Source organism: Molothrus aeneus, chromosome 6 (assembly GCF_037042795.1).
Source record: "Molothrus aeneus isolate 106 chromosome 6, BPBGC_Maene_1.0, whole genome shotgun sequence".
NCBI lineage: Eukaryota > Metazoa > Chordata > Aves > Passeriformes > Icteridae > Molothrus > Molothrus aeneus.
In genome coordinates this window covers 14,736,406-14,756,661 of record NC_089651.1, presented here as the reverse complement: position 1 = coordinate 14,756,661, position 20,256 = coordinate 14,736,406, and the positions used below count along the sequence as shown (strand labels likewise).

Genomic DNA, 20,256 nt, shown 5'->3' with positions numbered 1-20,256 from the left:
CCTGAGGGCCAGCATTGGCAATGAAGACTGAAACAAAGAAGGCATTCAGTAATTCTGCCTTCTCTGTATTCTCTACCACCGGGGCTCCTACCTCATTCAGCAGCGGGCCTACATTTCCCCTGCTCTTCCTTTTGCTACTGATGCAACTGAAAAAACCTTTCTTGTTGTCCTTGACATCCCTTGCCATATTTAGTTCCAAATGGGCCTTAACCTTTCTTGTTACATCTCTGCATACTTTGGTAACATTCCTATATTCCTCCCAAGTGCCATGTCCATTTTCCATATTCCATAGATTTCCTTCTTGTGGTTTGGTTGGTTTTTTTTTGCCACAAGCTTCTTGTTCATCCATGCATGGCTCCTGCCCTCTTTGCATGATTTCTTACCCAAAGGGATGCACCGAAATTGAGCTTGGAGGAAGTGATGCTTGAATATTAATAAGTTGTCTTGGATTCCCTGTCTTGTAGGGCTTTAACTCAAGGGATTCCTGCAATTTAGTCCTTGAAGGAATCAAAGTTATGTCTTCCAAAGTTCAGGCTTGTAATCCTACTTATTGCCCTTGCTCCTTCCATGTAGGATCTTCCACCATCTCTTGGTCACTGCAGTCAAGGCTGCTCCCAATCTTCACGTGCCCAAACATGTACTTAATGCAAGGTCACCTCTCCTTGTTGGCTCCTCCACCACCTGTGTCAAAAAGATCTCATCAGTGCTCTGCAGCAATCTCCTGGACTGTGTGTGCTCAGCCATCTTCTGTTTCCAGCAGATTGATTTAATCTTAGTCTTAAAGGGAAGGCCACGTTTCAGCATCAATTTTACTATGAGAAGTTCTTGTAAAACTTTCGTGGTGTTTGTCTTAACTGGATTGCAGAAAGGAGAAGAGGTCAGAAACCTGAAACATTACTGGTACACCTCTTGGCCAGACCAGAAGACACCAGACCAGGCCCCTCCTCTGCTGCAGCTAGTACTGGAAGTGGAAGAGGCCATGCAGAGCGCAGAGGAGAAGAATGCCCCAGTGATTGTTCACTGCAGGTAAATACATGTTGTGTCTGAATTCCAAGGGTTTCTTCACATACAGTGACACAGTGCAGTGACTGCCACACAGGCATCAGTCACATGTGTGAAATCTTGCCCAACTGCTGCTGAAATGTACTTGGAACTTCAAAGCTTAATGGCAATGATTTTCTATTACCAAGTGTTACGTTAAGATACAGGCTGAGTTGAACATAGAAGCTGGCAGTGGCTCAGTTACTTGTAAGAATAATTTCATTTCATTTGCCTTACCAGTAATGTATGCCTTTAATTACCTTTGAAGGGCTAGGTTAGGAAAGATTGGCATGCATTAGGTGAAATCAAGTAGTAAAGCACATGCAAGCAGACAAATAATAGCATTAAATTTTAAGCATCAAAACCCCTGTTTTGTAGAATCCTTCTTTGCTTTTTTTTTTAAATAAATCATTATTAGGCCAGAGATAATAATTTAAATATAACACAGAAATGAAAGAGTGACAAAGCTGGTTACAGCAAATACTAATCAATAGTCAGGAAATGTATGCAATTGATAGTAAAACTGAAGTGTCAGTAAGAATCCCTGGCAAAGATGAAAACTTCTTATATGGAAGGAGCAAAATCTTTACAATGGTTTATTCCTGATGAAAAAATTGTAATTATCAATCAGAGCAGAATAAAAATAGATGAGGATGTGTACTTCTGTCCTGAGAAAGAAGTGGGATGATGTACTTATCATTTGTAGATGTGATGAACTATGTTCTTTTGCACTGCTATCTAGGGAGCATGTTAAGCATCAGCAACCACTATTAAATCAGATATGCTAGTTGATTTCCACCCCAGAGCGGTTTAAAAAAGTTGGTTCATACACTCTAAACCATTAAAGTTTAATATAGATGAATTACAGGTCTTGGAAAGTTGGAGAAGTTCCCCGGGTCAAAAAGGAAGCCCTGTTTTGCCAGTGTTTAGGAAGGTTAAATGTGATTACTTGAAAACTACAGTCTGTTCTCAAAACAGTTGTTCCAGGTAAATAGCAGAAAGCCTGATAAGAAATGCAGTTTATCTTGCCAGGGTAATCTTCCATCATTTCAATAACATACATTTTGCCAAATTTATTTTTGTACAGAATATTGCTTAATTTTGCATAATGTTTTCTAGGAAACAGCAGATGGTTGCTCTCCAAAAGCCATAGTAAATGGGTATTATACAATGAGAGTGTTTTTAAAGAGCCTCTTGGCAGAAATTGTTGGTAGCCTGGTGTCATCACAGATCCGACTGTAAGCTAATATGGAGTAATCACTATTAAAATGCTTGTGTGATAGCACGTGTCCAGTTTTTCAGCCAGTCTTTTAAAACAGATGTGGAAAAATTTGAGTGAGTTCAGATGAAAATAAGAAGTGGTTTGTAAGGAGGTCTTCTTTGTCCATGGAAATTTGTGACTCTAGGAGCTTCTAGGAGCTCTTTGAAGAACTATGGTATCTGCTGCTGGTTACCATGTCACTCTTGCTTTGCATATTTGTTCTGTCCTCTTGCATGGTGTCATCCCCGTGACACTGTAATAATCTGGGGAGAAATGGGGCATTTTTATTTTAAAAAAAAAAGTACTAAGAGACATGGTGATAGGATTATGAAGTGTTCTATGTGGATAATGTGCCACCCAATGCTGTCTCAGCCGCTGAGAGACCTGCAGCTTGTCCTGGGACAAGCACTGTTTCTTTTATCTAAAAATGGGTGTTGTTCCCTCCTTTTGTAAAACACTGAGATGACTGGACAGTGAACAGTGTCAGGAGTTGTGTGCTGTGATCTGTTTGGTTATGGTCAAGTGGAAGATGAAGGACTTTTGGGCAGCTGTGAGCTCCAATGTTGCTTGAACATTTCTTGCCAGTGGTTTTGCATTACAATTTTCTCACAATGTAAATGAAAGCAGGATTTCCTGTAGTTGTGTCAAGTAATTATTCCTGAGTATGCTCACTTAATTATTTCATGCATAAGAAGGGCTTCCAGTATTTAGGTGATGAGAAGAATTCACAGCTTCTATTGTACTGTGAAAATAAACTCAGTTCTGGTCAGATACAGAAGAATTCAGGAAAATTTTAAGAATTTTTTTTGATAGTGAATTTGTTGTATTGTGCTTTAATTCAAATTACTAGATTGCAGATCTGATCAGAAAATGCCATCACACTTACTACACTTCTGTTAGCTCTAATTATTTAAGCAGGATTTGGGGGTTTTTTATTCTACCTGTGAATGAAAATAGCTTCAAAGATGCTGTTAAAATTGAGAATTTCAAAGCAAAGTTTGCCTTCAAAGCAAGGCTTGCTGTCCAACTAAATCTTACTAAGAAAGGCAGAAGCTTTTTTTCAATGGTTCAGTGAGAGGTTCAACAACCTATTGGGTCAATGAGTCTCCAGTAGTCCACTTTTAGCCCTGTATCTGCAATGTTCACCCTTCTGTGAGTGGTTCACACTTAATCATGTCATCCAACAAAGTTGGTATCTTTTCCTAGTTATGGCTTTCCATCTGGAAGCACCCAGCTGGCAAAGGTCAGAGGGACAAAAGGGATGATGGGGTCTGTGCTGCTTTAGTGGCAGTCGTTTGACAAGAAAGTTCCAAAATCCTTCTGACATCTCCACTGCCTCTCTCTGCTCTTCCCTTCCCCAGTGCAGGCATCGGGAGGACTGGCTGCTTTATTGCCACAAGTGTCTGCTGTAAACAGCTGAAGAACGAGGGCATAGTTGACATTTTGCGAACAACCTGCCAGTTACGGTTAGACAGGTAAGAAAGCCTCCTTCCTTTCCAGAAACATAAAAAGCAAAAATGGTAATAGCTCCCCTTTATTTAAGAAGAAGCAAATAAGGAGAGGGGAAGAAAAAACCTAAGTGGAGGCCAAGAGAGAACATTCCTCTGACTTGTAATCTTTGCCTGAGCAGTAAACCTTACTGAACAACCCTAGAGCTGATTTAGGTTCACGGCTGGCATCAAAGTCTGCAAAGCTGTCCATCTCAATGAAGCAAGGGGTGACCTTCTACCAGCTGAGGAGTTGGCCCCATTTGTTCATACAGAAGCAAAGGCTCAAAGATCTGCTTTTCTTAAGTTCAGAGCTACAGATCATCGCTTTTCTCCCAGAAGGAGTAATGAAAATTTATCTCATATAGCTGTGAGCCATGGTAGGAGAGACATTTTCTGGGGAAGGAAGGTGCACAACCTGGAGTGTTTGCAGACATATGAAAGGAGCTGTGAAAATCTCCACAAATTCAATGGTTTCCAGTTAAGCATTTCTTAACACACCACCTTGAGTTTGATTATTAAGTAAACAGACTTGAATTTTGTACCAGAGATGTTATTTTTCCTCTCCCACTGGTTTCAAGTGCCATCAAAACATGTCTCAGTGCTCTCTCTAATGATCATGATAAATGTAGTCGGGGGAAGAGATGTCACGAAAAACATACCAAAGATTTTTCTGAGGGGAAAAAAAAAGAACCTCAACCCCACGCTGAACTTTATTTCAGAGAAGAAATTATGCTCAGTGGGAGGCAAAAAATGAAATGCTTGCTGCCCTGCTGAGGCTCTGATAGACAGGGACCTGCAGGGGCTTAGAGATTTGGCTGTTTCAGTGGATTTTAGCCCAGACAAGGGAAGGCTTCTTGAGAAAAAGAAAACCAGATTATGAATAGCGAGTGCTGATTATCCATGGTCCAGTTAAATATCTGTCTGGATGTGAAATATCTTGTCTCTGTGACTAATGTTACACAGGAAAATTGCCACACAAATGAAGGCTGAAGGCGCCTGCTTACAAATGTGTGTGATACAGCAGGCCAGTTGCAAATACTAGCTTTGAAGGGAGAGGGGAACTGGCAGTCACTTTAAGACTCTGAAGAAGGAAAATCATACTTAAAGGACACCATAGGGGAAAAGGAAGACTGCAGGAGCCTCTGTAGCTGCCATGTAGCTCTCAGGAGTGGGATGGAATAGATAAAAGCCATTTAAATGTCATGGGGTAAAATACTGAAGATGGAAAGCAGATCACCATCCTTCCTACAGAAAAGCATGATTTCTTCAAGGACTGAAAAATAGGGCTTGTAGTCTCTTGGAAGTCATGCTGCCACCCACTCTCATTTTTATTAACTCCCCCCAGAATCTCCATGGGACTTCAGAAGTAGCATGAGAGGTTGAGACAGTGTCCAAGCAGCTATAAGAGGGAAGACTGTGTCTCCTCCTCTTGCTTGATCATTACTGTCTAGGATGGTAAGGAGTCACCAGGGACTTGGGGAAAGAGGGCTGAATGCAGGCCAGAGTAGATGTCTGAAGACCTCCCTGCTTTACACAGAAATAGAAAGGTTGGCATTAGCCTGAGAACCACCTTTGAGGTTGCCATGTACCCATGAGAGAGAACAAAGGGGTTTTTCCCTTCATTCCCTCACAAATCCCTTGGAGAAGTTCTGTTCACTGGGCCTTGCATCAGTGGCCAACAGATGGTCCTAAAATAACCTACTATGACTAAGGAGAGGAAGTAATCATTCCTGCATCCTTCCCACAGTGCTGAGAGACGTTTGCTATCATTACCCACAATGCAACTTAGATTTCAAAGGTTTCTGTGGCAAAGACGGGTGAAAACATCATTCTGTGCCAAAGCCTGGACAGCAAGCACGTGTCATGGTGTGCATATGTGTGGCAAGGGAGGAAGCCACCACATAGCAGGAAACTGGATAAAAAGGAAAATAATTGCCTGTGGTCTGAATCTCAGTGGACACCCTGGTGCTTCTGCTGCTACAACTTCAGGGTACAACCCCACTGTTAATGGAACTTCTTGGGAAGAAATTGTCAGATATGACTAATGTTCCTTGTGTGTTGCAGTCTGACATAGATATATTTCAGTGCTGTGTGGAGCACAGAGGGACTCAGAAACAAATCAACTGTAAGCTTGTATTAAGGAGAGCAGATGGGGAGGAGATGCTCAGCTCAGAATTAATTTTTCTTTTAGAAACACAGTGTGTGTTTCTCACCTTTGCTAGATGATGAGAGGTTAGAGAATAGGTCCCTGCCCTTCCCTGTTCATTGTTAAGTGTTATTTCAAGCAGCTGCTTAACAAAATAAGTGCAAGGGGCTGAAGGACAAGGTTGTCTTTCCCGCTCATCTCCCCCTTACTGGTATGGCTGCTGTGTGACCCATAATGGTTAAGATGGACCCCATGGAAAAGGGCTGTCCCCAAGGAGAGTGCTAGCAGTCTGCTACCCATTTGGCTTAGAGGAAGCAGCTTTTCATTCATGTTCCTTGGTGAGGTTTCTAAGGGAATGCACCACATATGCTCTTCCTCAGACTGACACAATCTGGTTGGCTCCAGTCACCCGTGGGTTCCCATGTTCCTCAGCTCCACTTGTCATTTCAGCCTCCTTTTGGCACCAGACTGCTGGGATCTGTGCATCAGCACCAGTGCTGGCACAATTCTCTGTACACTTTCTGCGAGCTTCAGATATAATTTTAATTGCCTTCATAATGGATTGTCAAGAGATCATATCACTTTCAATGATACTCTTAGCAAAATGTTAGTAGAATCTTCTTAAAATCAACAGCTTCATCCTGATTGGTTTTGTTCATTTCTGTCTCCCCCTGTAGTGCTTATGTTTTAGTTAATGCTACTTGCAGAAATACATAGGATAATGACACATGGAAAATCAAACTACTTTTGCTCCTGCTTGCATTTCCTTTCAGGTTTTCAGTTTTAAAGAGAACATTAAAAGCTGAAAAATAAGCTGAACCAAAACAGGTTACTGTGCTGAGGGATATTTTGCTATCAGAGTGTGCATAGCAGTCAACTCTGTTACAAATCTGAGCTGACCTTTCTGAAGTAACATTGTACGCTCCAAAATCCCGATAGCCATCCCTAGTTCTCTGGCTAACTTGCCAAAAGCTTGATGTGGAGTCGCCCAGAGGAAAGAATCCTCATAGCAGAATGGGAAAACTGCATCAGTTGTCTGGGCTGGTGTGGCTTGGCCTGTCCTGGCCCTCTTTGGTCCCAAATTCAGTCCCTAGTGCAGCTGTGAAGTCTTGGATAAACTGCTTCCCCTCTTTATTCCCCTGCTCCCATCTATCTCTCTAGGGCTTTGAGGTGGGAATTACTTTTCAGAGAAGGGTTTTTGGAGTACAGGTGCTCAGGTACGATTAGAGTAAATGATGATGGTGATGCTTTCCTGGAGGAGAGCCTCTGCCAAGGAAAATGAATGTAAAGCCCATTCCTGTTCTCACTACCTTCTGTTCCTTGCTCAGCAGACACTTTCAAAATGGAGCTGGAGGTCAGGCTTGAAGCTGGTTACAGTCAAAGGGCACTTCTCACTCATTTCAGAAAGCTTTGGAATGGACCTTTGGTGTGGAGCACAAGCTTCATGTTAGCTGTGCTTTTTCCTCACGTGTTTGCAAGTAATAAGACTGCTGTTTCCCTCCCCTTTTCTTCTTGCCTTTCAGGGGAGGAATGATCCAGACTTGTGAACAGTATCAATTTGTGCATCATGTCATGAGCTTGTACGGAAAGCAGCTTTCTAGAGCAGCAGAAGAATAAGTGTTCATGATATTCCTAAAGGCTAAAGCCAGGAGAACTTTTGACTGCGCTCAGATATATTTCAGATCTGATAAGAGACACATGGTAACCTGGCTGTCTTAGCTGGAAAGATATTATTTTACTTTGATATTGCTTTTATGCTCTTGTTTGCATTGACATTAAAGAGCTGAGGTACATCTTGTCTTAAACATATGTGACAGGACGTAATCTTCACCAAAAAAGGCTTATTTATACTGTAAATAATTATAGTAGCTTCATTTGTTACAAAAGCAAGGAAAAAAAACAGAAAAAAATCCACTGTCTTCAGTTTGTTCTTTTTTAAAAGGTCATTGCTAATATATACAAATACAGTGTGAAACTTTTTGAATTGTCATGCTGAAATGTGCCGTATGTTGACTAAGCTTGAAAGTAAATTTTTGCCTCTTTCTGATTGTTTTTACATATAAAATTACCGAATACTGTGTGTATCGTAAACCTTCTGAGCCTCTGCATTGAAAGACTCAAGTAGATTTGCATTGAAATGATGTTTCACACATCATGTTTGCTTGTTTATTTTTTTCTAAAGCAGTCCACTACCAGTGTTATCAGAACTAAGGGGGAAACAAGATTTCAATGACGTGAGTCAAATTCTTGCCTCGAATTCTTACCAGCAGTGTACCCCACTATCATCACAGTGGGGTGAATCTAAGTAGACATTAATCTGAACATAAATGCTTCGTGCTTTACCTTTTCTTTGTCAATATTTGGGCATCTTAGTCCGGCAAACATATTGTATTTCTGCAAATAGTTTCTATTTTTACATAGAATAGAATTTCTCCTGAAATCTGAGATTCAAAATCAGGTGAGAAAATTTTTTTAGTTCATCTTTATTAAAAATATAATAATACAATCGCTTTTATTCTATGAATTTATACTTGTTTCAAAGCTTTGAGGGTAACCATGTGTCCAGTGCCTATTAAAATTAATGCAAATCCTAAAGGCAGCTTAAAAAATATCAGTGTGAACTTGTTGGCTGCTTTGTGAGAAATTTGCCCTCAAACCAAATTTAGACAATAATTGGCCCGTTCTAACCACTGGTCCAGGCAACAGTATTCCTTTTCCAATAATACAGACTGCTGCCTGTCCTTTTTGGTTTAGACTTCAATCAGGCTGGGAAGATTGTAGCTTGTGTTTAATGCTTAGAGGTGAGCACACGTTTTAGTGCTTCATTGAGCAGAGAAAAATGGAGGTACACAGGTTCCTTAACATGAAAGATGAGTGTTTTGTGAATAGAAGCTCTGATGACCTACTAAAAATATATATTTGCTTCTCTCTATTTGTAACAATAACCAAAACCCACTGCTTCTATTAGTACAGAAGATTCAGAGAATTTACTGCACTTCCTAATCAGGAGAAGGTAAAGCAGCTCTCAGAACAATAAGGGCTGATCCTGCTCCCACTGATGTTTTGCCATTGACGTCAGCAGGTGCAGGGTAAGGCCTGAAATGTTACGCCTACAACTTCATCACTGTGGGGAAAAAGTTTCCCAATATTTCAGTACACATCTTTGTGTTTATTCTGTATCCATGAACCTGTAAAAATCCTGTCTGCAGGGTTTGCATGAATGTGTGGCAAAATGTGTTCTCTTTAAACCACTTGATTTTATTGCTGTATTTAAAATATTTCCTTCAGTGAGAAGCTAGCAGAAAGAACTGGCATTCTTTTTTAAAATACTGGTGATAGTCATTAAAGAGAGCAATAAACTTAAGCTTTTGAGCATAACATGACTGTTAGTTTTATGTAAATCTTGATAGTTATATTCTCTGTGCTACCAACTTCTTTGAAGGAGTAACACTATTCCATCTAAGCACTCCTTTAAAATAACAAAATAACCATTGATATTCTGGTTAATATTGAAAGTGGAACTCCCTGTAAATATTTTTCAGCTTTTCAGTGCCCTTCCAAGTCAAAACTGACTCAGTGAATAAAACTACTTGCTCTGTCATCAGCTTCCCATGCATCTGCTAAAGAATGCTTGTTGCTTGGAGGGCAGTGTGCATATAGGAGGTAAGTTCAATGTATAAATTGCCTGCTGCACAAGATTTTCTAGAAGAGAATAACTTTATGGCAAGCAAGGTAAAAAGGGCTCTAAGATACTGACCTTGAGGTCCTTGCACAGATCCTCAGCAGGTGTTAGTTGGCAGTGCTTCACTGACTTGAGTAGAAATGAATGATTTACAACAATGAAGGAAATCTGGCCTGCTGTCCACTCCCATTCTACATGTGTGGAATGTCCTGAGAGTGTGGTTTTTGATATAATCAGGTTGTTTGGCATCAATTCACTGCTACAAAGCACATGTCAGCCTTGTTGTATGCTCTGGTGATGAGGGCTGCACTGCTGACACCTCATACCAGGCAAGAATAATACCACTTGGTCTGGATCAAAATATTCAAATGCCTCTAAAAGTGTTATTTTGTCTAACAGATTTGGAGCTAATCCTCCTATTTACTCTCTGGCCTTATCGTAATTAACACATTTCTGTCTCTTTTTTTCTTTACCTTTTTTTTAATAGAATTTGAGATCTGAAGGACATTTTATCAGCTGTTCTGATCTCTTCTGGCAGCAGAGGTAGTCTTAAGAAGTGCTTAAGATTAGCAGGAAGGAGCTCTGGCCGTGTGCAAGCACTTGAGATGAGTGGGGCTGCTGCTTCTGTAATCAGTGTGTTTGAAACTGAGCTGACAATAGGAGCTAAGCTAAGCTATGTCTCTGGCTAGTCTTTTTACTCCTTCTCTATTAAATGAAAATTCCAAGCATACTTCATCCACTCTCTCCTGCTCAGAGCCCGGGACTCTTTGTACCAGAGACCAGAGCATTAGTACCTACAACACAGTTGTTTCCCAGAGGACTGAATTCCTCTCTCCAGGTGGGTAAAAATATAACAAACATGAGATTATTTTATTTAGAACCAACTGTGATGTCTTCTGTTTGATAACCTTTTTCACACTTGGAACAGGGCAGAGCCTAGCTCAGTGCCTTGGCTGTTTGCTGGTCATTTGGTCAATTTGGTCACCACACATAAGCAGCTTTATCCTGCTCCTCTTTCTGTCATGGTAACAGACTAATGGCACATTCTGTCCTCATGCAGGTAGTCTGAGATCAGCAGATGCCAAAGTTATGTAAAAACAAAAATTAAGATTGCACTTGAGTGTAAGGGCTGTCCCTAGATAAAGCACGACTCGCTCTCTAAGGATCAAGATAAAGATGACTTAGTCAAATTATTCTTAAATGTCAACTACCTAGTAGTCATGTAGGGAAGAGAACTACATTTCTTCCAAGACTTTCAAAAGTATCTATTTATTCTAGACTTTTCTTCTATAATTAGTCTACAATGGAAAAATCTTAACATGTGAATTTGCAGTTGCAAAATGGACTTGAGAATGAAGACAGGGCAAAATAGGACCTTGGTTCCTGTCACTTCCCTGCTGTCTCTTCAGAAGAGGAATCGTGCAGCTTGCACATAGGTGGTCATGTCTTATAGATTTGCTATGGATAAAAAACAAAACACTTTTTCTGAAGTCCCTGGAGATAACCTTTTTTCTTCTGCCAAGTCTGTAGATGAGTATTTCCTGGTGTCTGGAAGAGCGACTGTTACCTTAGGATAAAGTAGGGCAGCTCAAGGAAGATTTTTCCCTGCAAGTCAAAAAAAAGTTCTCCATTCAAAAGCACGGAAGAAATAGGTGAATGAAAGCAGCATTTGCAGCTTTGTGTGTATGGTACAGGCAGTCAAAGATCTGCATGCTCTAGGCAACGCAAGCATTGATTTCTAGTGCCTCAACGTGAATTTCACATATTCCAAAGAAATTAACTTTTCTTCCTTTACGTGCAAGGAAAGAGAAGAATCCAATCTCCTTTGAGCACTGATAGAGATGAGGCTCCAGCACCTGAACACAACAGATGCTACATTCTTGTGGCATGGTGTGAAAGTCACAGATGGGGTTATGATTAGACCTGCCCAAGCTTTTGGGCCATGTAATACCCAGCAGGGCAGCAGTGTCAGGTTTACTCAGATGGTAACAAAGCTGAATGAAGAGAGAGACTGAATTACTTACTCAGAATTAAAAGCCATATTGGCACCAGAGCTGACAATATGGCTCTGAACATTTGAGAACATAAAGCTTAAACAGTCTGGCAAAGGACTTGGGTATTGCAATTCCTGGCCCTTTCTCTCTGCAGGACCATGCTACTCAACTTGTGTTCCATCTTGGTTCTTCTCTTATCTGCCTGTTGCTGCTTATGCTTTGAGTTAAATAAATCACTTTCCTGCACTACTGTTAACCCAATATGTTCATAGCCAGTGTTTTCCAAAAATCGTCTCTTTCCTTGGACAGAGCCTGTCTTACTAGACACCCTTCAGAGGCCTCAGTCTCTTCTGCATAGATCTTCATCCCAGAATTTTAGGAGTATAAATCTGCAGTTATGTGCATCTTAATAAGGCATTTCTCCATTGAGAAAAAGTTGTGTCTGCCTGAATTAAAGCTTTTTATTAGTCTAACCTTAACTCCCCTATTTCCAGTACCAGGTGCAACTTTCCTCTGAAAAGCCAAAGGCAATATTTCCATGGATCATAGGGGCAAAACCCTTCATAGATCTCCTTTGCGTGTTTAGCTTGTTTGCCTCTGAAGTGGACATAGGAAAACATGTCAGGAAGTAAATCAAAACTGATAATGCACAATGGAAACCTCCTCTTGTAAATGAGCTTTGACTCCTTCTATCTCAAAAGAAGGAAAGCCATGTGTGATTGGTTTTACCACATCCACTGTTGTCTTTTTGGTATTTAGGATGTTGTGAGGAGTACAGAAAGCAAACACAGGCAGCACAAAGGTCAGGGTGTCAGTTTGGATAGGTGGGAGGAATTGGATTGTGTTGGCAGTGTTTTGGTTTTTGCTGGGGAAAACACAACTTTCAGTCCAGAAAGCAGGTTGCTCTGCAGCTAAGTTGGGCTCTTGTTCCTGAAGTGTAGAATACTGAAGACATAAGTGAAGGTTGGTTTCTTCGTGCATTTATTAAACAAGCAATAAGTAACACCTTATCTCCTTCACAGCATGACCAGTCCCATTTCCACACACTTCTGATTTGACCTGTGTTAACAGAACACAAGTTCCAGACAAGCAAGCACAGAGTGTCTGCCTTGCTGGATTCCTTCTTTAGCCTGTGAAACAGCATATGTTTGTTTTGGCTGTCTCAATGTGGTATTTTTTGCTCACTGGAAAAGCTGACAATGTTTCAGCCTCTGCACTGTTTTTCTCTTGTTTTTTGTTAAACTTTTCACCTTCCCCTTTCTTTCCTAGACTAGCAGAAATCACCTAAAAGTCATCAGGAAAAGGTGGTATATTCCTGCAGGGGGATGGGAGGCTGGGGTGTCCTTTGCTTTTTTCAGAGTTTACCCATAAATTTATTCCCATCAGCCTGTGGAAGTTGGCTAGATTTTTATGCTCTTTGGTTTTCTCAGTTCCTGTGCTTTGCAGAGCATAACCCAGGTGCCTCCTGCACTAGAGTCCATTTTAAACTGAATTTAACATAAATATGGAGTAAACCACAACATTCTGTTCCAAAGAGAAATCAAGTGATGTCAGTTAAGCAGTTTATTGCCACTATACCTTGTTAAGCCTTTGTTGCAAACAAGATAGGTAGTTTGTGTCCTGCAGAATGGATTGGTTTTATCCACCTAAAAAAATCTCCTGCACTATGTCAGCAATGCTGTGGTCAACACAAGTGAAGTTAAAAAAAGCTAAATACACTTAGCTGTGTAAATAAAGTTCCCTTCCCATTGGGAATGAAGTCATCCATATGCAGAAGTGTGGCAGAATCTTAGACTTATTAAGGACTATAAGAAAGCTGATTAAAGAATGGTCTCCAACCTAAAGTTGTGAACTGATTTTCTAAAGCGCAGAGTCCCTGCTTGAGTAACTGAATGAACTGGCTGGACTTGGAAATGAGAGAAAGTGCTGCATATCTAATTTTAAAATAAACAAAGCCAAAGCCTGGAGGTGTGAAAGCAGCACTGGGGAATGACTTAAACATCAAAGCAGGATTTTTTGAATGTTTAACTATTTGAAACCTGAACCCACGTATTTTCATTTTAGCATGGAAAAAAAAAGTTAAATCATTTCATAGACTACCTTTGATCAAAGTTTTGAAATGGTGTCAAAATCAATCATAAGAAAACCTGGGATTGAGGAGGTAATGTTTATTTTTAAATAAAAAGGTATCTTTTTGACCTACAGAAGGTTTATTCCTTTTAGCATCATACTTGAAGTTTTATCACCCTGTTATTCCGAGAATGAGAAAGTGCCGAAGCCAGTGTAAAGGATGTAACAACACAGCCCACAAGAGGCCAGTATGTATTTAAATTTTGAACTATTCAAAGCTGCATTTGTCCAGTGTAAAAGGACCCAGGCATCTTCTTAGGAATGCAACAAGCTACACAACTTTATGTGAGCTGAGGGACACAGAAATGGTTGTGAAAGTTCCTGTGGTAGGAATAACCAGGACCTTATCAGCTGGGATAAAAAGGTAACATTAACATATATTCTCAAGAATGTCATAATACTTTGTGTTCTGTGGCTGTGGTCAGGCAGGGTAGAAATTGGCTGTGTGAGTCCAGTACCTTTAGACTCACACCTGCTTTGCTTTTCCTTTCCTTCCCTTACAAAGAAAGCAACTTTGTAAAGTATCACTCCAAAGTGTAAGTTTCACCTTCAAAACAAAATCTGTGGCCTAGGATGAAAATTTCAATCAGACAATAGAAATCTAAGTAGAGGGAATTGCATTTTTGAGGTGAAAGGCGGAAACGTAAAGGTGATGGGATGACATTTAAGCCATGTCACTGTAGCTTTTGTAGGATTTGAAAATCCAAATCTGAAGGCACGCAGAGCAGTGAGCCAAGCAGCATCCTATATCCCTTCCCATTTTAGCACTGGGTGCTGCTGCTGTGGATTTGTCCCTCAGTAGCTGAGGGGCAATTCCACAGCATTCTTTTCAAGTCCTTCTGGGTGTAGGGTAATTTTTCTTCCAAAGCAGCCCAAATCAGTGCTGTCACCAACACCCATGACCACTGGTACACAGGAGCGAAGGGGTGAGAACAGGACAGTGAGAGAAGGTGGCAAAGGGGATGGGAACACTCTTGGGCAGACCAGGCATATGGAGACAGAGTATTTGTGTATTATACAGGCAGCCTGGAGACAATAGCCAGCTCAGCATGGATATCAGGGTATATATATCCTGTTGAGGAAAAGGATCCCTTTGGGGGGATGGCCCAAAACAGAGCACTTTTGGCATGTCTGTAATTCCTGCTGGCAACAAAGCAAACTCTCAAGGCCATATGGTCTTAACATTGTCTTTCCTGTTGGCTGTATCTTCTAGGTTGCCATGTATAATCCTAATTATTTTATTTGTGCCCCCCCAAATCTTGGGAAGGCTTTTGGGTTGATTTTCTTCTGCCCCAAGATCTTTCAGCAGCAGAAACAACTGTGTCAGAGGCTTTAATTCCTTACTGCATCTGTCTTGTCACAGAATAATTTTTAAAACTAGAGAGCTGCAATTTCTAGATGACTAATATTCACCCCTCAAGGACAACAATCAAATAACCCAGTTTCCCCAAACGGCCCTTCATACATGGACCAATCTTGGATTATCTTGGCTTAAAGCAGCCTTCTTACTGTCTTGTTACTGCAGTGAGGACAATGACCCAGTTCCCAGCCACATCCACTGGGAGCAGGTAGGGCACAGGTTCTTGTGGAATTCACAAATCCCTCTGTATGTGATACACTTAGGAGAGCTGGGGAGGTCCTTGGTTAGAAAGAAGTGCAGTGAAATAGTCTAAATGAATAAGATGGATTAACTCAAGATGGTTGTCAAGCTTCTTTTGATATTCCTGGTGTAAAATGGAGACCTTTTGCTGCTAACCACAGAAAAATAACTCTGCTTCAGAGTGGTGTTCTCAGGGAGCTTTAGAAATTAGTATTCAGGGACAGCTCCTTACTGGTCAGTTTTTGGGGAAAAATCCAAACCAGTTTTACTTGAACTTAACAACTATTTAATACTAAAATAAACTCAATGGCTTCATTCTGATAGAAAAGTGTAGCTCTTTGAAGCTTTCTGCAATTAAGCAGTTTAAAGCAGAAGAATTTGTTCTAAATTATGGACATTTACCCAGACATAGGGCATGAGCAGCACTGAAGAGTTTAATGCAGCTTGTGCTGAAGAGAGTCAGTTCTAATGGGCTTTTTGATCCTTCCAGCTGTGAAGCCTTCTTGAATGACATCTGACATTGAGCACCTTGCAGCACTCCTGCACAGCAAGGCAGCTCCATTTTCTCATTGTCTAGGTGACAAGATATATACAGAGAGAGCAAATTACTTGCCCAGAATCCTGCAGGAAATCAGGAAAGAAGTGAGATGATCAGCAGCCTCCTACAGACAGCTAGAATTCTTCCTGCTGCACAAACCTTTCTCTCTCAGGAGGTTTAGGTGATGAGCAGTTCTCTGTGTAGCTTTATGTTTTGGGGCTTCTTGTTGTATCCACTCTTTCTCATTCCTGGTAAATAAATCTTGCAAACAGTACCTTGCTGTTCACTTAATTAACATACCTTTTCCTCAACCAAAGAAGTGTTTTCCAGGAAGTCTTCTGCCTTGTTGGAACACTGTAGCATGCTGATGTGCTCCTTTGAGATGCTTGCTGGAAAAAGGCTTCCTGAATTTGTGGGAAAACCTTGTCCACTGAAAAAACCCGAGGGTGAGTAAAAAATATTTTTTCTGTAAGACCTTTAGCTAGTACATGCCAATAACTGCCTATATTTCCAGGTGCTCTCAGGTATATTCACAAACCCCATGCAAGGAAATACAGTCTGTCATCTTCCATAACCAGAAGAAGGGTAAACAAAAAGAGGTGCAAACTGCAGTTACCTAGATCCATCCTCACTGTTTTTAGAGATTTTTCATAGATCAGTCAGATCAGAGGGAAGGCTGCTGTTCATTTAAGCTGCTGGAAACTTGTCCTTATTGATTTAAATGCAGCAGTTCTTGTTATGCAGAACTCATGATTGAGTGATTTGGCTAGGGCTGGAAGAATGTGACCTTTAATGCATAAGTAAATAAGCCTTTCCATCATGTATAATCTCTCCCATATGACAGATCTGTGACTGTCTAAAGTGACAGAAAGACTGTATGAGTCTTTATTTTTTTAGATCTATTATCACAAAAAGCCACAAATCATTCCTGTCAGTGTGCAGAGAGCTGCTAATGAAAGAATTTCATTCCAGAGAGGTATCAGTGATGGATGTAAAGTTGTAAGAAGTACAGTAAGTAAAATAAAGCAGATTAATCTAATGTCTTCCATAAAGCAGACAGGAAAAAACCTGTGATTTAAAATAAACTCAAACAGAGAAAGCAAGTAATAGGCCACTGTTCCATTTCATTCATTCATTCATTAATTCCAATGTTTCTTCTTGAAGCTTAGGAGACAAAGCAATTTTCTGAGCTAAACTTAAAAGCAAACCAAGCCCTAATGAAACACAAGGAAGAGATAGTGGGTTATTTTTGTTACTTAGTTTTATGTTTAGAAGAGTGAGGCCCTAATTCCTCTTGTGTGTCATAGAATCACAGAATGGCCTGGGTTGGAAGGGACATTAAAGATCACCCAGTTCAACCCCCTGCCATGGGCAGGGACACCTTCCACTATCCCAGGTTGCTCAGAACTCCATCCAGCCTGGCCTTGGACACTGCCAGGGATGCCAGGGATGGGGCATGCACAGCTTCTCTGGGCAACTTGTGCCAGTGCCTCACCAACCTTACAATACAGATATTTTCCCAAATACCTGATCTAAACCTACTCTCTTTCAGTGTGAAGCCAGTCTCCTGTCACTATATTACTGCCCTTGGAAATAATCTTGCCTCATCTTTCTTGTAGGCTCCCTTCAGGCACTGGAAGGCTGCATTTAGGTCACTCCAAAGCCTTCTCTGGGCTGAACAATCCCAATTCTCTCAGCTTTTCCTCACAGGAGAGGTGCTCCATCCTTCTAATTAACTTGGTGGCCTTCTCTGAGCTTGCTCCAACAAGTCAATGTCCTTCCTTCAAGTGTCATTCAGGTAAAACCAATGTTAAATCTTAGTAATTCAGAGTATTATTCAGGACACATATCCCAGTTCATTCCTGTTTAATTTGTGATATCCCATGGTTGCAGAAGTACTGCCCTTCCTGTTCTTTTCCTTCCCTTGCTCTGTCCCTCTCTCTCCTCTTTCCTTAATTCTTAGTTTATCCTAATTCACCTGTTCCCTCAGGCAGTCCTTTGCTTGCAAACCTGCCAGACAGGCCAAGTCAAACTCTTCCTAAAGTACTTGAGATTCTTCAGTCCAACAGCTTCCATTCCCCATTCTCTGGTGTCTGTATTCCTCATGCAGTGTAGGGGGAATACTCACTGCCACTGCAGAGCATCAGAACAAAAGGATGTCTCTGAGAAGAAAGGTGGCTTCAATTTTTCTGCCTTAGGCCAAGAATGCACTTGATCCAAAATACATCACTAGCAGTGGAAAGAGTTCTGTCTGTTTCTGGGGTTTTAGGAAGTTTGTGAGGAACCTTTAGGGCTGAGGGGGAATTGGATTTGGCCTCAAAATTTCTGCCCTCAGAGATTCTGGATTTTCAACAGGTCAGTTTCTTTAGTAATAAAAAAAAAGAACATTGATATAAACACAAATACAAAGAGGAGTTCACTTGTCATTTGTCATATCCCCAGCCTACCGGGAGGTTCTGCTTGCTTCTTCTCTTTTTTCTCTTTCTAATCTGAATGCTGCTCCTGAGATGACACAGATAACTACAAGTCTGCAGTGCTCTCTACCTAAACTTTTGCCATCTGCACAACATCCTTGATCATGACTAAAGCAAAGCTCTAGAGGTCTGGCTTCACTATTGCTAGGCCAGTTACTAACAGCCAAACTTGTAAGAGTTCTGGAGTTAGGCAAAGGGGCAGATTTGCTGCAAGTAGAGAGAAGTGAAGTAGGATGGAAGAATCTACCCCCTGCTGGCTTTGAGCTCTATAGCTGCACAAAAAGAAGGATCACGGGTGCAAGAATTGTGCTTATTATGGAGGAGGACCTTTGTGTTCCCTGAAAAAAAATAACACAAAGCATATAGGTTTGAAATATACACTGTGCATCTACAGTGGGAATGGGGCAGACCTAAGCACCTACAGCCTTCTGTGGCTGACAGGAAACCCTGTTGTGCAGAGAGTGATAGGTAATGTTTGTTCTCAGACCTGAGAGGTTCTTTGTACACTGTCAACATCAACTGCAGACAAACATTTGAGGGTCAGAATTTGTGGACCAAACTGTAACTATCTTTTCTTACATGTCTCTACAACATTCATGATTCACTAGTCTTTTTTGGCTTGAACAGAAATCTAACTTGTACAAGTCATAAACCAACCTGCAATTACCAGAGCACCCATATGAAAACACCTTTCAAGAGAGAGCAGATTTCAGTTTGAAGCCTGGTTATTACACATAATAAGCCAAATTCTTCACTGACGTTAGTGTGGAAGGGGTGTGAGTCACCACTGAATTTGGACCAGTTTTAGTCGAGAAGATGGGACTGATAAAATGCACCTTGGCACTGTCCTTTTAGTGCAAGTAATATTTGCCCAAACACTCTTGCACTCACTGGAGTGAGTGGATGGGCCTGGGCATAATAATGATCTTTTTTTCATCTGCATGTGCTTCCTATCACCAAACAAATGTGTGCTTGCTTTTTGAAAGAAAACCCACCATATTTTATGCAGCAAAGTAGCTTTTAGTTAGTGCTGAGTAACAGTGATGCTGCCTGCCTGGCTTACCTTTTATTACAGCAGGACCATCTCTTCAAGGTGAGCTTTGCCATTAGCATCATCTTTTAAGTATAGTACTTATCTTTTTGTTAAAGTCCTAGGCAGGGCTTGGGCACAAGCTGTTTGGTAGTGTGGTAGATTGCCTTACTTAAACAAATAGTGATCCTGTGCCAGGCACTGCAGTATTCTTGGCAGGTAAAGCAGTAATATGGCAGTCATCCTTCAACTTGTCAAATGGTTCCAGGTATGCTTGCAGATGTCTTCTGCAGTTGCCTGAAACCATTTACTTTACAATGACAAGGAGAGAAAAAAGAGCAGAGCTGGGACAGAAGAACAGAATAGAAAAGCTCTGTGTCTGTTGGTAAACAGCTTTATAGGATTATGTGCAACTTTTAGTGAGCATTATGAGCATATAGTTAGCTTAATTTCTACTGAAGTTGAAGGAGTGAATTTATCTTTCTGCTACCAATTGAGAAATCAAAAGTATTTCACTGACATTTTGCTGTGTAGTGTAAGAATTTGGATATAAAGAATGAAAAATAACAGACTGTTTGTCTTTTGTCTTTTTTGAATGTTTGTCTTTTTGGTATTTTAACAGGTGTGTTCCTTAACTCCTGACAGAACCGAGACTATTAAAAGTGAACCACAGACAGCAGTGCTCGGAATCTTCCTGGTAAAGAAAGTGCAAAGCTTCATTTAGAAGTTCAATGAGAAAGAGTCAAAGTGGGATGATAAGTATGAATGATGATGCAATTGATGATGGATTGGCCCACACTGTGAAAATGAAGGGTGTTCAGCCCAGTTACTTTAAAGGCTTGGGTGTTAAGACTGAAGGTCTAGTAGAGA

The 20,256-nt window shown here is 40.8% G+C and overlaps 1 protein-coding gene across 4 annotated transcripts in view; it reads left to right on the top strand.

Moving 5' to 3' along the window:
• PTPN5 (protein tyrosine phosphatase non-receptor type 5) overlaps positions 1 to 9,316 on the top strand; it is a 76,862-nt gene extending 67,546 nt beyond the window's left edge. For all 4 annotated transcript variants that reach the window (XM_066551804.1, XM_066551806.1, XM_066551803.1 and 1 more), the window contains exons 12-14: positions 866 to 1,026; positions 3,664 to 3,777; positions 7,462 to 9,316. In XM_066551804.1, coding sequence (XP_066407901.1) covers positions 866 to 1,026; positions 3,664 to 3,777; positions 7,462 to 7,555 — 369 coding nt within the window. In that variant the 3' untranslated portion in view covers positions 7,556 to 9,316. The remainder of the gene's footprint in view (positions 1 to 865; positions 1,027 to 3,663; positions 3,778 to 7,461) is intronic.
• Positions 9,317 to 20,256: the final 10,940 nt, after the last annotated feature.